Below are 21,340 nucleotides of genomic sequence, written 5' to 3'. Positions count from 1 at the left end.
GGGGATTTGTTTTTCTTAATAGAGATGAAATATTGTCTGTTGTTGAGGTAGGAAGAAAACCAGGATAGAGCAGTGCCAGTAATACCAATATCTGAAAGTCGAGAAAGGAGTGTTTTGTGGTATACAGTGTCAAAAGCAGAGTTCAGGTCAAGCAAGATCAGAATACTGAGAAGTCAGCAGAGAGGAGGAGATCATTAATAACCTTCAAGAGAGCGGTTTCTGTGCTGTGGAATAGGCAAAAAGGGTCATAGAGATTATTAGCTGCAAGATGTGATTGTAACTGGGAGGCTACAAATTTTCCAGAAGTTTAGATATAAAAGGCATGTTAGAACAGATCAGTTGGAACAATGGCAGATGCAAGAGATGTGTTTATATGTGAAATAGGTGCTGAAATGACTGACTCACAGTGTTTAAGAAGGGAGGTTGGGTCAGGGTCCAACTGACAGAATGAGTTGGACTGTAAAATTAGATCACTGACAGATGATGGGCTAGTGGGAGTGAAGGAGGAGAAAGGCTAGATAGGGTGTTCAGACAGACATTCGAGCAGAGGATCTTCAGAAATTGTTGATGTGAATGTTTGTAAATGGAAACAATTTTAGCTTGAAAGAAGTGCAGAAATGAGTCACAAAGATCATCAGATCAGAGTCCTGAGCCGCGGGTGAATTAGCTCGTTCACCATAGCAAAGAGGGCTCTTGGTCTACAACTTGCTTTTTGGATGATAGAGGAAAAGTACATTGAACGTGGAGTGCTGCTCTGTACTTCACTGCCAAAGGTCTGCAGTGAAGACGTTGTGGATATCCCATGTGAGGGTGAATTAGACTAACTAGAGTATATAAAATAAACAAAATGTTTCACTTGATCTTAGCACAGCATGTTTTGTACTGCCTAAAATCTTTGACACTTGCTTTTTATTTATGAATGTGACCTAAAATATGGGCTATATGAGTTATATGATAAGATCATGTTTTTTTTTTTTTATATTCCTTTAAATGCAAATTCCACAATGCCTAATTAATAATAATAACCTGGGAACAGCCCACACCTGGCCATGAATCAGCTTCAATTAGTCAATTGTCCAATTTCTTTTGGTCCCTTAAAAAGGAGGGAACTATTAGCTAATAAAATAATTTGAACCCAGTCAGTATTTCATATCTGTTTGCAAGTAGCCAGGTTATAAATGGGATTACTGACTGTACATTATCCATTCCATAAATTACCAGTAACGCTGGACAATTCACAAATTTTCCTTTGCATCCAAGATCTTCATAAATATAAACTCTACATATTGCTAATCTTTAATATTTTTTGTGACTGCTGTTATCAATAAATGTCTGAAATGAGCCTCTTGACCTTTGGAATGGAATACTGATATGTTATTAAAGGCGACAGCACTGATCACCACTACAGGAATAACAGATCACCGCAGTTATTACCCTGTAAAGGTTAATGACTGGATTCATGAGGCCTGCAGATGTGTTCAGAATACTAAACACAAGAACCGGTAAACACTGCAGTCTACTTGGCATTTATGCTGTTTGTTTTTGCTGAATATGTGAGTAATCATTTTCCAAAATAGAGTTCTGTACACTAAAATTATCCCATATGCTTTGACAAAAGCTGACATTGTTTACACAAAGCTAGTGAATCATGGATCCATGTTTTCCTCAGGTTTACCATTACCAGGAAAGCCTGGGGGCCGGAAATCAGAATCCCTTTAACCTCGAGGGCCATATTTTTTTTATATATATATATATATATATATATATATATATATATATATATATATATATATATATATATATAAAAAAGTCAAGTATATGATAAATATGCAATTGAATACATCATCGACACATGTAATTAACTAGAATAAAATAACATAAAATATATACACTAGTGGCCAAAAGTTTGGAATAATGTACAGATTTTGTTCTTATAGAAATAAATTGGAACTTTTATTCACCAAAGTGGCATTCATCAGATCACAATGTATAGTCAGGACATTAATAACATGAAAAATTACAATTACAATTTGAACAAAATATTCAGAACTTCTTAAACTACTTGTAAGAACTCTAATCAAAAAATCCTCCATGTGCAGCAATGACAGCTTTGCAAAAACTTGGCATTCTAAAATATGACAAATGACAGGAAATGCCAGAGTAAAGATGATTTGTGAGGTAGAGATTGTATTGTGCTTTTAAAGTATAATCGTTTGTGTAATTACTCACTGTGTCACTATCAAAAGGGCGCGAATGCGCCGACAACCTCTGAAACTTAATGACATCTACCTGAAATAAACTAACTCTGGAACATGACCTACTCCGGAGCAGGTTATGAGCAGAGAGTAAGTTGCCATGCCAATTAACATATCCCGAGATTTGCCTCAGTTTTTGGAACAGAAAGTTGAGGTTATCCACTGACTCAGAGTAAACTTACCCGGGTAAGTGGCTTAACCTGGTTTCTGGAATACCCTCCAGGAAGTAGAGACAGTGTTCAAAGAAATATCTCTTTGTGGCAAGGCTTATAAACTTCAACCTAACACATTAATAAACAATATCACAAAAACAATGAAAGGACTTCAGACAGTAGTTTATTCATGAACTTTGACAGCACATATTTGCAGTTTTATTTTTCATTGACTATCGATATGTAACAATAAACCTCAATTATGATGCACAATGAATAGTGATACAGTGAACGTCTATGACAGGATAGTTAACCAGGATTCCAACCCAGCTGACGACCACCCAGAACATGGATGTGAATGTGGTAAACAGACTGACCCCGGTCAGGACCTTCATTCACCACCAACCGCTATCCTCTGGGTAACACCACCTGCTCGGCATACTTCCATGCAACCACCATCAGGTGTCCAAGCAGCTGCGCCAATACAAACAACCAAAACAAGCATCAAATATGTAAATAAATGATCTAGTACTATGATCTAGGTCAACAGTGCACCAAGTACTTGTCTTGAATCAATTTATAATCAATCTAATATTAATCCAACTAATCGTTGTTTCTGTAGTAGTTTAGCAGTGAATGAAAAACTAAAACATTACATCCCTTATGTTGTATGATATCACCAATGCAATGGGGATGATCCGATCGATTGGCCAATATTCACGTTTTATGACTCCATCGATAATAGGCATCTCAGTAATAACACAAGTTACAAGATGTGATGTAATTCAAGCATCTTTATTAAATATCTCCTGATTAAATGCCATTAACATTAGTAGCACCCGTAGAGTCCAGAAACATGTTCCCCTCATTAAAGTTCAAGCAGGAACAAGAGTAAAATAAACTATTATATAACTAAATGAAAAGGCAAGGAAAGAATTTATAAGCATTATAATTATTTATACAATATTAAGGTACCATAACATAATGTATTAAATACAATGCAAAAATAAAATGAGGAAAAATAATAAATATATGAAATAATGACAATGAATCAATAACCAAAAATGTCACTAAATTGAATTGGACCTATGGATTATCAGTTTGACACTAAGCTTCATTTTTATAGGGTTAGCTATCTTAATATAGAGAATATTTTGTTTGCCTGTACTTGTTTTAAAGTCTTATAAAAAAAAAAAGCTTTTTAATAAGCCTTTTAAACTTTTTTGTCAGCATAAACTAGACAAAGTGATATTACTGGGAAGAGGAAAATTCAATGAATAGCAATAGTAATAGTTATGACAGAGACCTTTATAAAAGGTGAACTGATCCGTATCAGCTGTAAACATCCTGATCAGAGCATCCCTACTCTAAAAGTCCGAAAAAGTTTCTCCTTAGGGAAACTGATATTTAACATAACCTTTCAAGACAGTCCAACCATGAGCTCTGAGGTTATTTAGTGAGGACATATACTTCAGTAGAAGCCACAAGCCAGTGAGATAGTAAAAGCCAAATTCCCAGTGAAGAACTACACTACCCATAATCCTGACGAGAGTTCCACCAATCAGGGAATTTGTTCAATGACTGCCCACTCCCATCAAGCATTGTCAATTATGTTAATGAGACATTTTTCCATCTTAAACTTGTGCACATGCAACCCCAATTCCCAAAAAGGTTGGGACAGTATGAAAATTTTAATAAAAACAAAAAAGAGTGATTTGTAAATTATATGCAAGACCAAAACTATTTCTGAATGTGCGTGTTCTCTGATCCCTCAGACACCACTGTTTTAAAAAACACCATTCATCTGTAATGGATATCATGAACATGGGCTTGGAATTACTTTAGTAAACCTTTGTTAGTCAACACCACTCACCGCTGCATCCACAGATGCAAGTTATGACTTTACTATGTAAAGGAGAAGCCCTATATCAAAACTGTCCAGAAACGCTGCCGACTTCTCTGGGCTCGGCCTCATCTTAGATGGAAAGTAGAACAGTGGAACCATGTTTTTTTGGAAAAACACAGTCATTGTGTTCTCCAGGCCAAAGAGGAAAAGGACCATCCAAGCTGTTATCAGTGTCAAGTCCAAAAGCCAGTGTCTCTATGGGCCAGGGGTGTGTCAGTGCCCATGGCATGTGTAAATCGCACATCTGTGAGAACACCAGGAATGCAGACAGATATGTCCAAATTTTGGAGCAACATAATCTGCCATCCAGCACTGTCTTTTCCATGGCTGTCCCTGCATTTTCCAGCAGGACAACTTCTAGAAATACTAGAAAAATACTAGAATACCAAATATGTTCATTTCTACAGAAATAGTATATACAAAGAATTTCAGTCAGGATTTAGGCCTCATCACAGTACAGAGACTGCACCTATCAGAGTTACAAATGACTTGCTCTTATCATCTGATCGCGGCTGCATTTCTCTTCTAGTGCTTTTAGATCTTAGTGCTGCATTCGACACGATAGATCATGACATTCTCTTGAATAGGCTAGAGAATTATGTTGGAATTTGTGGAGTTGCATTAGCATGGTTTAGGTCATATTTAGCAGACCGCTTCCACTTTGTCTATGTAAATGTGGAATTGTCAAACCAAACAAAAGTAAAGTATGGAATGCCACAGGGATCAGTTTTAGGGCCTCTGCTTTTCTCCATGTATATGCTTCCCCTGGGAGATATTATCAGGAATCGTGGAATAAGTTTCCACTGCTATGCCAACAATACACAACTTTATATTTCTTCTAAACCTGATGAGATTTCACAATTCTCGAAATTAGCAGAGTGTATCAATGAAATAAAAGATTGGATGGCCAGAAATTTCCTTCTACTCAATTCCGACAAAACAGAGGTACTAATAATTGGACCAAAAAACTCAAAAAATAAACCACTACAATATAATTTGACTCTCGATGGATGTACTGTTACATCATCTTCAACAGCGAAGAACTTAGGTGTTATATTTGATACCAATCTGTCCTTTGAAAATCAAATTTCTAATGTTTGTAGAACAGCATTCTTCCACCTAAGAAATATTGCTAAATTAAGGCATATGCTCTCTGTTGCTGATGCCGAAAAACTAATTCATGAATTCATGACCTCAAGACTAGAAAATCAAAATCCACTAAAGGAGGAAGATCCTTTTCATATTTGGCTCCTAAACTATGGAATAGTCTCCCTAACACTGTTCGAGATGCAGACACACTCTCTCAGTTTAAGTCTAGACTAAAGACTCATCTATTTAGCCAGGCATACACCTAATTTATCCTCCAACCCACAATTAGGCTGCTTTAGTTTAGTCTGCTGGAACCAGAAACCAGAAACACTGATCATAATTTATAACTGCAATACATTTTATGGCATCTATGCTTATATTATATTATTTGTTTCCATGTCTCAACATCGGGACTCCTATCCTGAGATCACCAGAACCGGCTGGATCCAGCACCATTCCTGCTTCGTGTTGGACTCCACTGCTGCTCCACTGTCGCTGAATGATGATGACTAAATGCAGCCGGTGCCAGCCAAACATCACTTCAGTCTATTATGATGGACCTCAGAGGATGAAATGATGCCAACTTCAACCATAAGACATGGGATACTTCATATGCCATTGCCTAAACCTTGGATTTAGGATGGACCACACCTAGGGCTGGGACAACGCGGCGACGTCATCGATGACGTCGACGCAAAAAATACGTTGACGCAAAATATGCGCGTCAATTCGTCAGACCCAAAACAAAGATGGCGGCGCCGGAGAGTAGTAGCAACACGAGTGGCTCCTCAGACTATCAGAAGTGCAAGGCGACATGCACTCGTTCCTCTAAAGTATGGGAATTCTTTAATTTAAAAGGAAACAATTCCGTGATATGTCATCTTTGCAAAATAGAGATGGCCTTCCATTCTAGCACCACGGCAATGCACCAGCACCTGAAGAGGCGCCACCCGGGAGCAGCTGCATGTTGAAATGCTCACATTCCTCCACTCCAATATATGATTGTATTTTGTCTTGAATGACACACACACACACACACACACACACACACACACAGAGTATTCTTAAGGTGAAAGGAAAGTGTCAGAGTGTAAGTTGTTATTTGCTATTTGCATGTGCATCTACTATTTTTTTCAGTAAGCTATGCCTATGTTCAACATAAATGTTGAATTCTGAATGTTTATTTTTATTATTTATTTTTTGTTGGAAAAGCACTTTCTGTATTAGCTTAAAGCCCCCAAGTTTACAATAGTTACTGTATTCTTTCAATAGCTCTAAGGGTGGCTGGGTGACCTTTTAATTTTTTTATTGAATGCTAGACTTCAGAATGCATTATTTTGCTCCTGTACACTTTTACTAGAATTTTATTTTTTAATTTTGAGTTTAAGAAAAAGGTGAGTGGCAGAGTGTATTACTATATGTTGTTGTTATTTTTATGTGAATGAAGAATTAAAAGATGCACTTTTTTCAGTAAGCTAGGCCTAAGTGTTTTCAACATAAATGTTCAATTCTGTTGGTTCAGGAATGACACCATGACAGGCTGCTGGCTCCCACTGTCGCTGTTCATTTTTATGTATTTGTTGTTGGAAAAGCACTCTCTGTATTAGCTTAAAGCCCTCAAGTTTACATTGATTACTGTATTCTTTCAATTGCTCTAAACAAGTATTTTGGGTGACATTGTTATTTTTTTATTGAATGCTAGACATCAAGTCGTTGTTATTTTAATCTGAAAGAAGAATTACAAGATGCACTTTTTTTCAGTAAGCTAGGCCTATGTGTTTTCAAGGTTTATTGAATGCTACCTCTGACTAAGAATGCATTACTTTGCACTTGTATAGTCTTTTATTTTGGAATTTTAAGAGCAATAAACATATATTGCAATGTTAAGGAATTCATGTTTTTTGATATGTAAATCAACATGTATATATTGCTATTAGTCAATTAATGGGGAGATAATCGATAATCGAATCGGACTGAAAAATAATCGCTAGATTAATCGTTTAAAAAATAATCGTAATCCCAGACCTAACCACACCGTACCTCACCGAAATTACCGGCCAGGTTGAACTGCGTTGCACATCCCTGATCTCTGCCTGCATCACCTTGGTCTATCTCGGTCACCTCAGACTAACAATTGCCAACAAAAGCCTTCATCAAAAGGACAATTGCATCTATGTGAACTTCTGCAGTTAATCCAGGATGGACTTCAAAGACAGTAATCATTAATCTTACAGTTCAAACAAAATCGATGTTTAAACACAGACTCTTAACACTTACCTAGTTTCATAATTTTAAACCATGACTAAAACAATACATAAGTAATATTTACATTATATTCATGTTGTTAATCAGAAGGGAACTGGCCCCCACAGTGAGTCTGGTTTCTCCCAAGGTTATTTTTCTCCATTAATCAACATCTTATGGAGTTTTGTGTTCCTTGCCACAGTCGCCTTCAGCTTGCTCACTGGGGTTATTAATACAATTATTATTTAAATACTTATTTTTAAACACGATAAACAATCTTATTTTATCTAATTACACAATGCTGATTCATCGACATAACAGACGATAAAACTAATGTCTATAAATGCCTGATCTTCTGTAAAGCTGCTTTGAAATGATGTGTGTTGTGAAAGGCGCTATACAAATAAAATTGATTTGACTTCCAACCACATACTGCCCAGATTACAAGAGCATGGCTTGTGTGAGCAGAGGGTGTGGGTGCTAGGTTGGCCTGCCTGCAGTCCTGACCATCTCCAGTTGAGAATGCGTGGTGCATTATGAAGCACATGAACATGAAATTACTGAACATTAAAAAAAAACAATGAAATTCACAAGGTAAAACATCATATAATGTTTAGTTGTATTACTTCCAATATAGCAAAGGGTGAATATAATTTACAAATCACTCCTTTATTAGCATTTTTCATACTGTCCCAACTTTTTCGGAATTGGGGTTGTAAGAATATTTTACAATAAACAAAGTATCTTTAGTTTATACATAATCAGAGTCAATTTTTTTTTATAATTGTTGTTTACATCATTCACAATGCTTCATGGGATTGCATTTAATCTAATAAATGAAGTTAGGTACACATTCTTTGTCTTAATTCCCAATTTTATATACTTTTTTTTGCTTCAAATCAAAGTTTGTAATGATTCACCTAACAGCTGGTTGGTTGGTTTGGTTCATGGCCTAGAAACCTTGACTGAGGAAATTTTGAAATTCCAATAAAGTAAATGAAAGGAAAAATACTTCCAAAACCATGGCAGCTGAAATGTGAATGGTTACTGTTATGCTCTATACACAAAGCACTACTAGCTAGCCAACCATAAACAAAATAGTATAGATTCACAGATCCATGTGCACTAGATTTCTTCTGGGAGAGTTTAAAACTGACCTCTTTATCAGAATCCTCTACATTGGGTTTTCTGGGGACCACAAGGCATGGGAGGCAATGTACTAATCATTAATTACAGACAAAAAGTGAATGAAAATTGGGTATTCCTTTACAGAAACACTCATCTATACAAAGAGATTTACAGTACATTCGCTCAAATCAACAGTATTTCACCTGCAGGAAGGAAGCTTTTATTTTGTAATATTACTAATAAGTACTAAAAGCACAGCTGTAAAATTGCACTGAAAGTTTTCAGCATTCAGCACTGTTTGACAGCTCACGTGTGCGCATGTGTGATTGACATATGAAATATGGCACATTTCCAACATAGGAACGAAACTGCAGAACAAAGACTGAATTAGTCCTTGAAAAATGTTTTGTCTGCAGAATATTTGTATAATAGTGGCTATTTAATGAAGTCTCACTCATTAAACTGTGAGTCTGAATCAGTTTTAAATGCTGTAGCACTTAGAATCGAAGGCATGATAGCATGCGCAGCTGGCAGTTAATGTGCCAAAACATGAATCTCGCACCTGATCATCTTCATAAATGATATTGGCAGGAATCTGTTTGCGGATGATTTTGCCGAATATCGTGTCACCGCTTGGCTGCACGCTCTGCCCTTTATTCACTTCATCCGCCATGATCATTTACTGATCTGATGTCCTGCATGCGGCGGGGCTGTCAATCACAGACAAGCACTCAAAGACTATTGGCTGACAAAAACATACATGGACAACAGCCATTGGATTGATCTCGTTTGACGATTGGACACAGGACACATTCATATGTTCATAATAAAAGCTCCTTTTGGCCAAAACCTACAGACCATATAAGAGTTTTTTGTTCTTTCAGTTAGTTCGTTTAGTTATTCATCTAAAAACGGTTGATGTACACTGAGCAATACATTAATTTAAATATTGCCGTCTTGGAGTTGAATTTTGCAGGGATCTGTTCATGTATGAAGCTCATAATTGAGAGTAACAATAAAGTTGTTACTTGATATGTAGAAACGTAGGCCTACTAAAAAAAACCGAGAAGTGTTATTATTAAATATTAATTAATATAGCATAATATAATTCAACACAAATCATTTTAGTTTCATAAAAATGAGTTTTATTTATTTTGGCTTTTATTGTGAAGAATCGTTCTTCCGTGTTTAGATGTTGAGTTGTGTTTGTATTTCACACACTGCTGACATGTCTAACAGATGGGTTGTGTTTTGTATTTTCCTCGCAGGATTTTGCTTCATATCATGGAAACACTCGTTAATAGGTAACATATGGTCATGGTTAAATTAAGAATAGGTTTTCCAGTTATTTTAAAACAAACAACGACAAAACGACAACACTTTTTATTAAAGGATAAATAATAGAGGACTCAAACTGTCACTCGTTATTAAAGCAAAACTAAGTGCAAAAATCTGGGGAAATCCTGAACACAAGGACAGTCACTTACAATCACATAATATCAACATTTAAAATGCTTTTTGTTGTTGCTGAAAATGTGTCAAATGTCTATTATAAATGTAATTCCTCCAAAACAGGCTGGAGTAAATCCGATTTTCTTGCTCTTAAGGAAAGAAATTTGTACTTTTATTCAACAACGTGACATTCATCTGATCACAATGTTTATTCAGGACATTAATAATGTGAAAAATTACTATTACAATTTGAATTTTTTTCAGAACTTATTAAACTAATTGAAACCGTTCTCATCAAAAAGTCCTCCACGTGACGCATGCGAGGGTCGGACGTGTGAATGGCGATCTCTGCGCACTTTGCTAGTTTTTAATAAATTTTGTGTCATAAACCGGTGATATTTGATACACCCTGATCCATAGCTATTCTATGAAGACATTATGCCAAATAATTCAAAATCCTCGTGCTTTGGAGACATGAAAAGACACTTAAACCCCAAGCTTATACCCCACACTGGGCTGCAGACCAAGGACTCAATTTGAACTGTGCTGTGGGAGAGATTCAGCGTCAACTGTCGAGCATGACAATAGGAAATTCTCTTAGTTTGTTACTAGATTGTGGGATGTCGAGAAACAGATTGATTATCTAGAGTCATCGGGAGAGGGAATCATCGGGAGAGCAAAAGTGTGTAAGCCCCCTAGGACATCCTGCTTCACAGGATGTGTAAAAAATCTTGGTCTTACAGATATTTGGAGAAAATTATCTGGACAATTTTTTGTTCTCAACTATTTCTCCCAAATCTGGAATGCCAAATTCCCAATGTACTCTAAGTTCTCGTGGTGGCGTAGTGACTCGCCTCAATCTGAGTGGCGGAGGATGAATCTCAGTTGCCTCCGTGTCTGAGACCGTCAACCTACGCATCTTTTCAAGTGGCTTGTTGAGCGCGTTACCGCGGAGACCAATGCGTCTGGAGGCTTCACACCATCAAACGCGGTATCCACGCACAACTCACCACACGCCCCATCGAGAGTCAGCGTATTTACTCGCTGAGCTACCCAGGCCCATATTTGGAGACTTTTGAACCCATTTGGTTGGGACTATACATTTTTTACATCAGTCTATAAGATTTATTCTAGAATAGATTTTTTTTTTAAGTCCCTCATTTCATCTGTTATGGACTGCTCAGTTGGAAACATCTTGGTCTCAGATCACGCCTTGGTGAGTTTAGAAGTGTTATCACATATGGAGAAAAAGAAATCATATAGTTGCCGCATTAATGTATCCCTTTTGCACAATCCTGATTTACAATAAATGTTATAGGCTGAAATCAATGTTTATATGGAGACCTGGTCTTCAGTATCCTCTGTTGGCGTGTCTTGGGAGGCACTTAAGGCGGTTCTTAGGGGTTGGATCATACAGTATGCCTCATTCATCAAAAAATCCAAAGCACGAGAACTCGTGGAGTTAGAAGGGAATATTAAAAGTGCAGAGGAAGAGCTGAAGTGCCGGGGATGTTCGGAGAGAAGGGTTTAAGTTCATATAATTTGATTCCGTATTTCCTGTCATGTTTATTTAATCTGTCACTGAAATCAATAACAATTGTTAATAACAAAAAATCCTTCACATGCAGCAATGACAGCTTTGCAGATCTTTGGCATTCTAGTTGTCAGTTTGTTCAGATACTCAGGTGACATTTCACCCCACACTTCCTGTAGCACTTGACCTTTCACCCCACACTTCCTGTAGGACTTGACCTTTCACCCCACACTTCCTGTAGCACTTGTCATAGATGTGTCTCTCTTGTCGGACACTTCTCATGCACCTTACAGTCTAGCTGATCCCACAAAAGCTCAATGGGGTTAAGATCCATAACACTCTTTTCCAATTATCTGTTGTCCAATGTCTGCGTTTCTTTGGCCACTCGAACCTTTTCTTCTTGTTTTTCCGTTTCAAAAGTGGCTTTTTCTTTGCAATTCTTCTCATAAAGCCTGCACCCCTGATCTTCTCTTTACTGTTGTACATGAAACTGGTGTTTAGCGGGTAGAATTCAATGACGCTGTCAGCTGAGGACATGTGAGGCGTCTATTTCTCAAACTAGAGACTCTTGATGTACTCATCCTCTTGTTTAGTTGTACATCTGGTCTTCCACATCTCTTTCTGTCCTTGTTAGAGTCAGTTGTCCTTTGTCTTTGAAGACCGTAGTGTACACCTTTGTATGAAATCTGCAGTTTTTTGGCAATTTCAAGCATTGTAGAGCCTTCATTCCTCAAAATAATGATTGTTGACTAGTTTCTAGAGAAAGTGGTTTCTTTTTTGCCATTTTTTTTTACCTAATATTGACCTTAAGATATGCCAGTCTATTGCATACTGTGGCAACTCAAAAACAAACACAAAGACAATGTTAAACTTCATTTAACAAACCAAATAGCTTTCAACTGTGTTTGATATAATGGCAAGTGATTTTCTAGTATCAAATGATCAGTTTAGCATGATCACTCAAGGATAAGGTGTTGCATTGATGGCTGCTGTATTGATTAGATCAGAAATGACTCAAATAGTGTTTTTTACATCAGTAATGTCCTGACTATACTTTGTGATCAGTTGAATGCCACTTTGGTGAATTAAAGTACCAATTTCCTTCTGAAACAGCTAAATCTGTACATTATTCCAAACTTTTGGCCACCAGTGTAAGTGTTCAATAAGGTAGTGTTATAATTTTAACCCAACTTTTTTGGAATATGTTGCAGGCATCAAATGTAGATTGGGTGTATATTTAATATTTTAAATAATAAATAAACAATAAGGTTGAGTTGTTAAAATATGAATTATCTTGTCTTTGTTCTGTTTTCATATGAATATAGGTCAGAAAGAATTTGCAAATCATTTATTGTTTTTATTATTATTATTTTGTACTCAATATCCAGAAAGTGACTCCAGAGCTTTGTAGCTTCCTTTTTTTGTAGTATGTTCTGCTATATTGAAAATCAACTACTGCTGCAATTGTAAAATAACTCAGGTCTGCCATGACATCTGACATGTATCTTAAAATGTATTTATAGCCTATGTCTTATGTGTGTTAAAGGTGTTGGAGATGCTCTGAAGTTGGCAGGACGCGGACTGATATTTCTGGGCATCTTCACATGGCTGATTCACATATTCCCAGGACTGAAATTTTTCTTCTTTCCTGTATGCCAAGAACTGCCAGACAGTATGTATATTCACATGATGATTTGTGTATACATTTTTCCGTTCATTTCATGTGTGCATTTGTGTTGCAAGTGTACATATAATGTAATGGCTGTTTACAGGCCCATTACATGAATCTGGCAGATTAAAACAAGAGCGAGTTCGAAGAATTCAACAACATAATCACAATGACAAGGTACTGTTTGCCATTATAGGGGTCATGAAGTGCTATTTTGTATAATTGTATTATCTTCCCTGAAGTCCAATGATAATGTTAAAAAAGTGTTTTTTTTTTTTTTTTGCACCAAAACAGTCACAATTTAGTAATATATGATAATTTTCCACCCTGTCTCTGGCCCTCTGTCTGAAACACTTGGTTTTGGCCAAAGTGCTTCCTTAAAACATCAATGTAAATGCCCACTGTTATGATTGGCTAACATCATGCAGCCCCTCAAATGCAGCAAACTCAATGACAGGGTTTACACAACACACATCCAACACATTCCATCTGAATATATTAAACTGTTCATCTCAAGTACAACTGTTATCACTCAGCACCATAAACTATCAAACAGTCATGACATTTGAAATAATCATGAATTAAAATGTTTACTTACAATTTTGAAGCATTTTTAACTGCCCCATACTTAAATAGCAGTTCCTTTTTGTTTTACAAACAATCGACACTGACATGAGCCGAAAGAAATGCACACATCATAGTCCAAAGAATGGTGAAATTACGCACACACCTATTGTAGGCGCACTGAGGTGCACATCGCCGGAAACACACAGAAACGGTCAAAGACATCCATCGTCAAAGACGTCCTATGTTTACATACAATTAAAATGAGTGCAGATGAGCAAAAGACTGAGTCCATGACAGAGGCAGCAGCTGAATGAAAGAGAATTGCTTGTCCCTTTCAGAGTTGTAACTTGACACTGCGTCTTTTAAAAGCAGTGATGTACATTTCAGCGAGTCTGTGTAGTTCATGTTTATATAGAAAATAATTAAAGATAGTGCAGATGGGTCCCTCTTTGGTGTTAAGGAATAGTTAGCCACACAAGGCCTGTATTTATATATAAATGATGTTTATAACAATAAATATATTTCTCCTCACAACATTTCTGTTTATGTTTTAAGACATCTGTCTACGTTGAGACTGTGTTAAAGCCTAGACAGACGTCATTACTCAAGCAGAAAATTGAACGAAACCATCGCATGAGCGGAGAGATGTGGAAACTCGGCCAAGGTTTTTCTGTCGGGGTGAGCTAGAGTCATTTATCTTAAAGTTCAAAATTGTATTATTTTAAATACACCACAGCATACAGCAGTAGACAATGAAATGTGTCTATCAATTTAAAATAACAATTAAATAAAACTAAGATCCAAAGAATGTATTATATTATAAGCTGTTTGAAATGACACTGGGCATATTTGAAAAAAATCTATAAAAAAATTACATGTCCTAACTCGGATAGCTCAGGTACATCTCCGAGATGTCGGTTTTAGATCTTTTCATCTGGAAAGCATCACTATCTAATAAACATCTGCTAAAACTCTTAAAAAGATCAGATTGACAAACATTCTACATCATAAACGTCTCAAAGACATCTGCTGAATGTCTTATTGACATGATGAGCAAACAGCTTTAAATAATACATCTTCCACTGGGTGCCTGGGTAGCTCAGTAAGTAAATATGCTGACTACCACCTCTGGAGTCGTGAGTTTAAATCCAGGGCGTGCTGGACTCCAGTCAGGTCTCCAAAGCAACCAAATTGGCCTGGTTGCTAGGGAGGGTAGAGTCACATGCGATAACCTCCTCTTGGTCCCCGCTCTCGGTGGAACGAGTTGTGCGTGGATGCCGCTGTGGATGGTGTGAAGCCCCCACATGCGCTATGTCTCCGTGGTAACGTGCTCAACAAGCCACAAGATAAGATGCGTGGCCTGATGGTCTCAGACGGGGAGGCAACTGAGATTCGTCCTCCGCCACCAGGATTGAGGCGAATCACTATGCCACCACGAGGACTTGGAGTGCATTGGGTATTGGGCATTCCAAATTCGGGAGAAAAAGGGGAAAAAAATAATTAAAAAAAATATATAATAATACATCTTCCAGTCTGGGTATCTCAGCGAGTATTGATACTGACTACCACACCTGGAGTCGCAAGTTCAAATCCAGGGTGTGCTGAGTGACTCCAGCCAGGTCTCCTTGGCAACCAAATTGGACTGGTTGCTAGGGAGGGTAGAGTCACATGGGTAACCTCCTTGTGGTCGTGATTAAGTGGTTCTCGCTCTCAATGGTGCACGTGTTAAGCTGTGCGTGGATCCTACAGAGAATAGCGTGGGCCCCCAGGTACCTCTCCGAGGTAACACGCTCAACAAGCCACGAGATAAGATGCACGGATTTACGGTCTCAAACATGGAGGCAACTGAGATTCATCCTCCGCCACCCGGATTGAGGCGAGTCACTATGCCGCCACGTGGACTTGGAGTGCATTGGGAATTGGGCATACCGAAAAGGGGAGAATAAATAAATAAAAAATTATCAAAAAATTAAAATTTGTCTTCCAGATTCAAACACACACATAGACGTCACTTCTGAGTGATGTACGTGTGCTATCAGGCAAGTGTGAGTAATATTGGTGAATCTCCCCATCATCTTCTGTAGGATTAGTCGATTATGTGTCATATCCTGAGCCACTATTATGTGTACTTGTATAGAAGTGTGATGTTGAGTCTGTCTGTGATTTTCCACTAGGGTGAAGAGAATCAAACACATGATGATGTTGATGAGACTCCTAATGAGAGATCTAAGAGGAAACGTAAGCCACTGCAGACTGCCGCTCAAGATCCTGTCCAACAGGAAGTACCCAAACACAAGAAGGAGGTCACAGTGAGTTTGTACTCTTTTGTTGGAGCAGTTGTTTGCTCTTAAGGAGCTCTTAGTTTGCAAGTGTTCTGTTGTCCCCTTTAAATATAATCCCTTAATTGACCCTTCTCTAATCCCCGCCCTAAAAACTTAACTGACAAATCCTTCCTTGGCAACTGTTGCCATTATCCACCATATTATCAGACAAACTGTTTTTCTTTTCTCTTAGACGTTAGTCTATGAACGTCATGTGTGTTTGGAACTTTTAAACTGAATTTAATCTAAAAAGCATTAAAACATGGGCACTTCAAATAGAACAATTGAAGAATTCCAAAAAAAATACTAAATTCTTATCTGAAATAATCCTCTTAAATTACAACTAAACTTTGCCTGAATCTGTGGTACAAAAGAATTCTCAGGTACAAAAATCATGAAATAATTCCACAACGTGCCTTTAACGTGCTACAGTTGAAAAAGGGCTTAGGGTGTTCCAGGTTAACCCATTGCACGGGTTCTGCCAGTAGTGGGCACTTGTGCAACGGAAGCAATGATGAACATCCGAGTCCATGAGATGGAGGGAAGTTAGCAAGGGAAGGGGATAAAAGGTTGAAGTGGAACGCAGCCCATGATTATTACTGTTGTTGCAGTTTTATGAAACAAATATTTATTATTTAAGAGATTTGTGTTAAACTACAATATTTTTAGGTCATGGTTTCTTTTTCAATTATCATTGTTTATATTTACAATTTATATTGGTATTTTTCGGCCTGTTGTCGTAGAATGATTTTTAAGTCACTGCAAATGGGGCTGGTGGAAGACATTTTTAGATTTGGTATGATTTTTTACCACTTTTTATATTTATTTTATATTATGATTATATTTTCGTTTCATATGAAGTGTAATTTTCAATTTAGAAATATATTTGGTTACATTATTTCCTGTTTAAATAAATACATTTAATTATCCATTTTCAAAATTGTTGAAGTGCATTCTAATACAATAATTGTTAATACTAGCCATGATTTTTGTGTCAGTAGATGATTAATAAAACTTAAATTCTCTATAATTTAACAGAGCATAAATCCAAATTCTAACAAAAAACACATTTTCCATGCGTTTAAAAGGAGCGTTTCACTGTCATAGAAATATGCCTTACATTTAACCGAGTTAATGCACACTGTATATGGACTGTATAATAGGATGCAGATGGTGCCAGAGAAGAACCTAACAATTAAATTGCACTTGACCCAGCCCATTAGCACTTTCGTGCAATTTTGCCAAACCCATTGCGCTTTAGACTTAGCACATGCTTGCACAAAAATACCAAAAGTACCTGGATCGGTATTGGCTCTGATACTGTCATTTTTAACCGGATCGAGATTCAACACAGTAAGATGCATTTAAAGTTTGAAACTGCATTTGACTTGACACAGTGTCCAAAAAATGTGGTGGATCAATGAAAGTATCGCAGACGTAATGCTGATGGACACTTTGAGTACTGGGGTACCTCAAGGCCCAGTGATTGGGCAACTTTTCTTCTCTATATAAACAACATCACTGGGACCCATTATTCAAGCACATGGGTTCTCTTGCCATTTTTACACCGATGACACACAGCTCTACTTGTCTTTCTAGCCCATGGTGACTGCTCGAATCTCTGACTGTTTGGAAGAAATCCTGGCCTGGATGACGGAACTCCACCTGCAACTTGTCTTTCCAGTCAACCTTGCTGTTGAACACAAAATCACTGTTCAGCTGGGTCGAATTACAATAACGCCTTCCCATCGATAAGCAACAAAATTTCACAAACCACATCTCAAAGAGAGCACGATCATGTAGATTTACACTCCAATATCAGGAAGATAAGACCCTTCCTCTCTGAACATGACACACAACTGCTTATTCAGTCACTTGTCATTACTAGACTGGACTACTGTAATGCTCTCAATGCAGGCCTTCCTGAATGCAGAATGCAGCAGCACGTCTGGTCTTTAATGAAGCAAAGAGAGCGCATGTTACGCCACTCCTTTTCTCTCTTCACTGGCTGCTGTTTGATGCATGTATCAAATTCAAGGCTCTGATGCTGGCATACAGAACAGTCGCTGAGTCTGCTCCAGTGTCCCTAAAATAATTCCTACAGAGCTATGATCCCACCAGAAATCTGCAGCACCTTGTATCAACGCAAAGAGGCACCAAATCACTTTCCCCAGACTTTCAGTTTCACTGTACCTCGTTGGTGGAATGACCTTCCCAACTCCATCCGTGAAGCAGACTCACTCGCTGTCTTCAAAAACCGGCTAAAGACACCTCTATTCCATGAGCACTTGACCCTGCTCTTATCTAAAAAAAAATTATATAGATATACTGTATATACTTGTACTTCTAATCTGTCTTGGATACTACTATTCTGATGCAGGTGAATCTTTTTAAGTCAGCACTTTTCATACTGCTGTCTCCTTAAAATGAATTGCTTATGATGTATTATTCCTCTTTTGTAAGTTGCTTTGGATAAAATGTCTGCCAAATGAATTAATGTAAATGTTTGAGATATGCACTTCAACAACATTTTGATTGGTTATCTGTGTTGCTCATGTTCCATGTCTTTCTTCTGCTTCTGTTGAAGGTTATTGTTTTGCCTGAGGAGCCGTCTGAAGACACTGACGGAGTAAGTGAACAAACATCTCCTGCATCTGATACACAGTAATAAAAAAGAACAAACACATGATGACCAAGTCAGTCATCAGGATATTTTAGGAATAAAGTCTTCCCAAAGTCCTTTCCAAGCTTTTATCTAATCCATTCAAGGTGTACATTTATGAGTTTGTCTGTTCCTTGGAATCAATCCCATGACCTTGCCATTGCTACAAGGAGGAGCATTTCTGTTCAAATCTCTCTACTGTTATGTGCAAATACAGGTTGTAAAAATTGCCCTAAGATGTCCAAGTGGAAGAACTGTTTACAGAAGATTCCTCAAAACGTGGAGCTCGCTGGTGAGGGATTCCTCCATCTGTTTTTACCAGAGAATCTGGAAATGAACATTTGTGTATTATTCATCTCATTTAATTTCCTTAGCTTCTTCTCGACTGGATGAAGAAATCTGGATATCATCCTGTGCTCTACACTCTGTGTACATCCTACCCCAGAAAAGCCCTGCTGCCCACAGCAGATGTGAGTCTGGAGGAGGCCGGGATATTCATGGACACAGTGCTGAATATAGAGAGCAAAGTTCCTTCCACTACATGAGAATATTCACCTGGATTTGATAAGACAGAATGCAGCAATTTCCGGTGCCCAGAATGACCTTTCATCAGTCTCCCTGGTTTAAAATGAATACATGCACACACAAATTCTGTTTAATTCTCCACATACACTATAATCAGAACACATTGTTCAAGCATGTCTGTCATTTCAATAAAAAAATACTGCAGTCTGCATCTTCAAGGAATAGAGTTTGGGGGAATCTCACACAAATAGTAGTATTGTACTGCCTTCCACTTATGCCGATTTTAAAAATACAAATACATTTAGAGTATGATTGTCATCAGATTCTCTATAATGTAATGGGCGGCTGTGGCTCAGGTGGTAGAGCGGGATGGTCACTAATCACAGGGTTGGCGGTTCGAATCCTGGCCCACACGACTCCACATGCCGAAGTGTCCTTGGGCAAGATGCTGAACCCCAAGTTACTCCCAATGGCAGATTAGTGCCTTGCATGGCAGCTCTGCCATCATTGGTGTATGAGTGTGATTGAAAGCACTTTGGTAACATCTAAGGTTAATAAAAAGGCGCTATATAAGTGCAGACCATTTACCAATACAGTTATAAGAATCATACTATATGCACTCATATATTTTTATTATTACCATTAGATTACAGATTAGCATAAAAAATATTTATGATTACCTTATATACACCAATCAGCCACAACATTAAAAGCACCCGCCTAACATTGTGTAGGTCCCCCTCATGCCACAAAAACAGCGCCAACCTGCATCTCGGAACAGCATTCAGAGATGATATTCTTCAGCACAATTGTACAGAGTGGTTATCTGAGTTACTGTAGACTTTTATCAGTTCAAACATGTCTGACCATTCTTGTTGACCTCTCTCATCAACAAGAACTGCCGCTCAATGGATGATTGTTGTTTTAAGCACCATTCGGAGTAAATTCTAGAGACTGTTGTTTGTGAAAATCCCAGAAATGCTCAAACCAGCCCGTCTGGCACCAACAATCATGCCACGCTCCAAATCACTGAGATCAATTTTTCAGATGGTTGATGTGAACTTTAACTGAAGCTCCTGACCCGTATCTGCTTGATGTTATGCACTGCTGCCACACGATTGGCGGATTAGATAATCACATGGATGATTGTTGGTGCCTGATGGGCTGATTTGAGTATTTCTGGGATTTTCACACACAACAGTCTCTAGAATTTACTCAGAATGGTGCCAAAAAACATCCAGTGAGCAGCAGTTCTAGTTGATGAGAGAGATCAACAGAGAATGGTCAGACCGGTTTGAACTGATAAAGTCTACAGTAACTCAGATAACCACTCTGTACAATTGTGCTGAAGAATATCATCTGTGAATGCTGTTCCGAGATGCGGGTTGGCACGGTTTTGGTGGCACGATATTAGGCAGGTGGTTATAATGTTGTGGCTGATCAGTGTATACAGTGCATTCATAAAGTATTCAGACCCCTTATGTTTTTTCACATTTTTTATGTTGCACTGTTTTGCTAAAAGGCTTTTTTTCACATCAGTCTATACTCCATACCCCATAATGACAAAGCAAAAACCAGATTTTTTGATTACTTTGCAAATGTATTAAAAAGCAAAAACTGGAAATATCACATTTTACATAAGTATTCAGACCCTTAACTCAGTACTTAGTTGAAGCACCTTTGGCAGTGATTACAGCTTCAAGTCTTTTGGGGTATGATGTGACAAGCTTTGCACACCTTGATTTGGAGATTTTCTGCCATTCTTCTCTGCATATCCTCTCAAACTCTTGTCAGGTTGGATGAGGACCTTCTGTGGACAGCCATTTTCAGGTCTCT

At 37.8% G+C, this 21,340-nt stretch overlaps 1 protein-coding gene across 2 annotated transcripts; it reads left to right on the top strand.

Moving 5' to 3' along the window:
* The first annotated feature begins 9,991 nt into the window (after positions 1-9,991).
* On the top strand, positions 9,992-20,265 carry ubxn8 (UBX domain protein 8). 2 transcript variants are annotated; one of them, XM_052117740.1, is made up of 8 exons: positions 9,992-10,078; positions 13,307-13,432; positions 13,533-13,606; positions 14,552-14,674; positions 16,171-16,305; positions 18,905-18,946; positions 19,197-19,271; positions 19,354-20,265. In XM_052117740.1, exons 1-8 carry the CDS (start codon positions 10,003-10,005, stop codon positions 19,522-19,524), a joined length of 822 nt encoding a protein of 273 aa, XP_051973700.1. In that variant the 5' UTR covers positions 9,992-10,002; the 3' UTR covers positions 19,525-20,265. The 2 variants fall into 2 exon arrangements, with proteins under 2 accessions (XP_051973700.1, XP_051973701.1); XM_052117741.1 differs by lacking the exons at positions 18,905-18,946; positions 19,197-19,271; positions 19,354-20,265 and adding an exon at positions 17,917-18,847.
* Positions 20,266-21,340: the final 1,075 nt, after the last annotated feature.

The sequence above is a fragment of the Xyrauchen texanus genome, chromosome 44 (genome assembly GCF_025860055.1).
Source record: "Xyrauchen texanus isolate HMW12.3.18 chromosome 44, RBS_HiC_50CHRs, whole genome shotgun sequence".
NCBI classification, from domain to species: Eukaryota; Metazoa; Chordata; class Actinopteri; order Cypriniformes; family Catostomidae; genus Xyrauchen; species Xyrauchen texanus.
The sequence above is the reverse complement of the archived record's forward strand: the minus strand, read 5'-3'. Positions and strand labels throughout refer to the sequence as shown.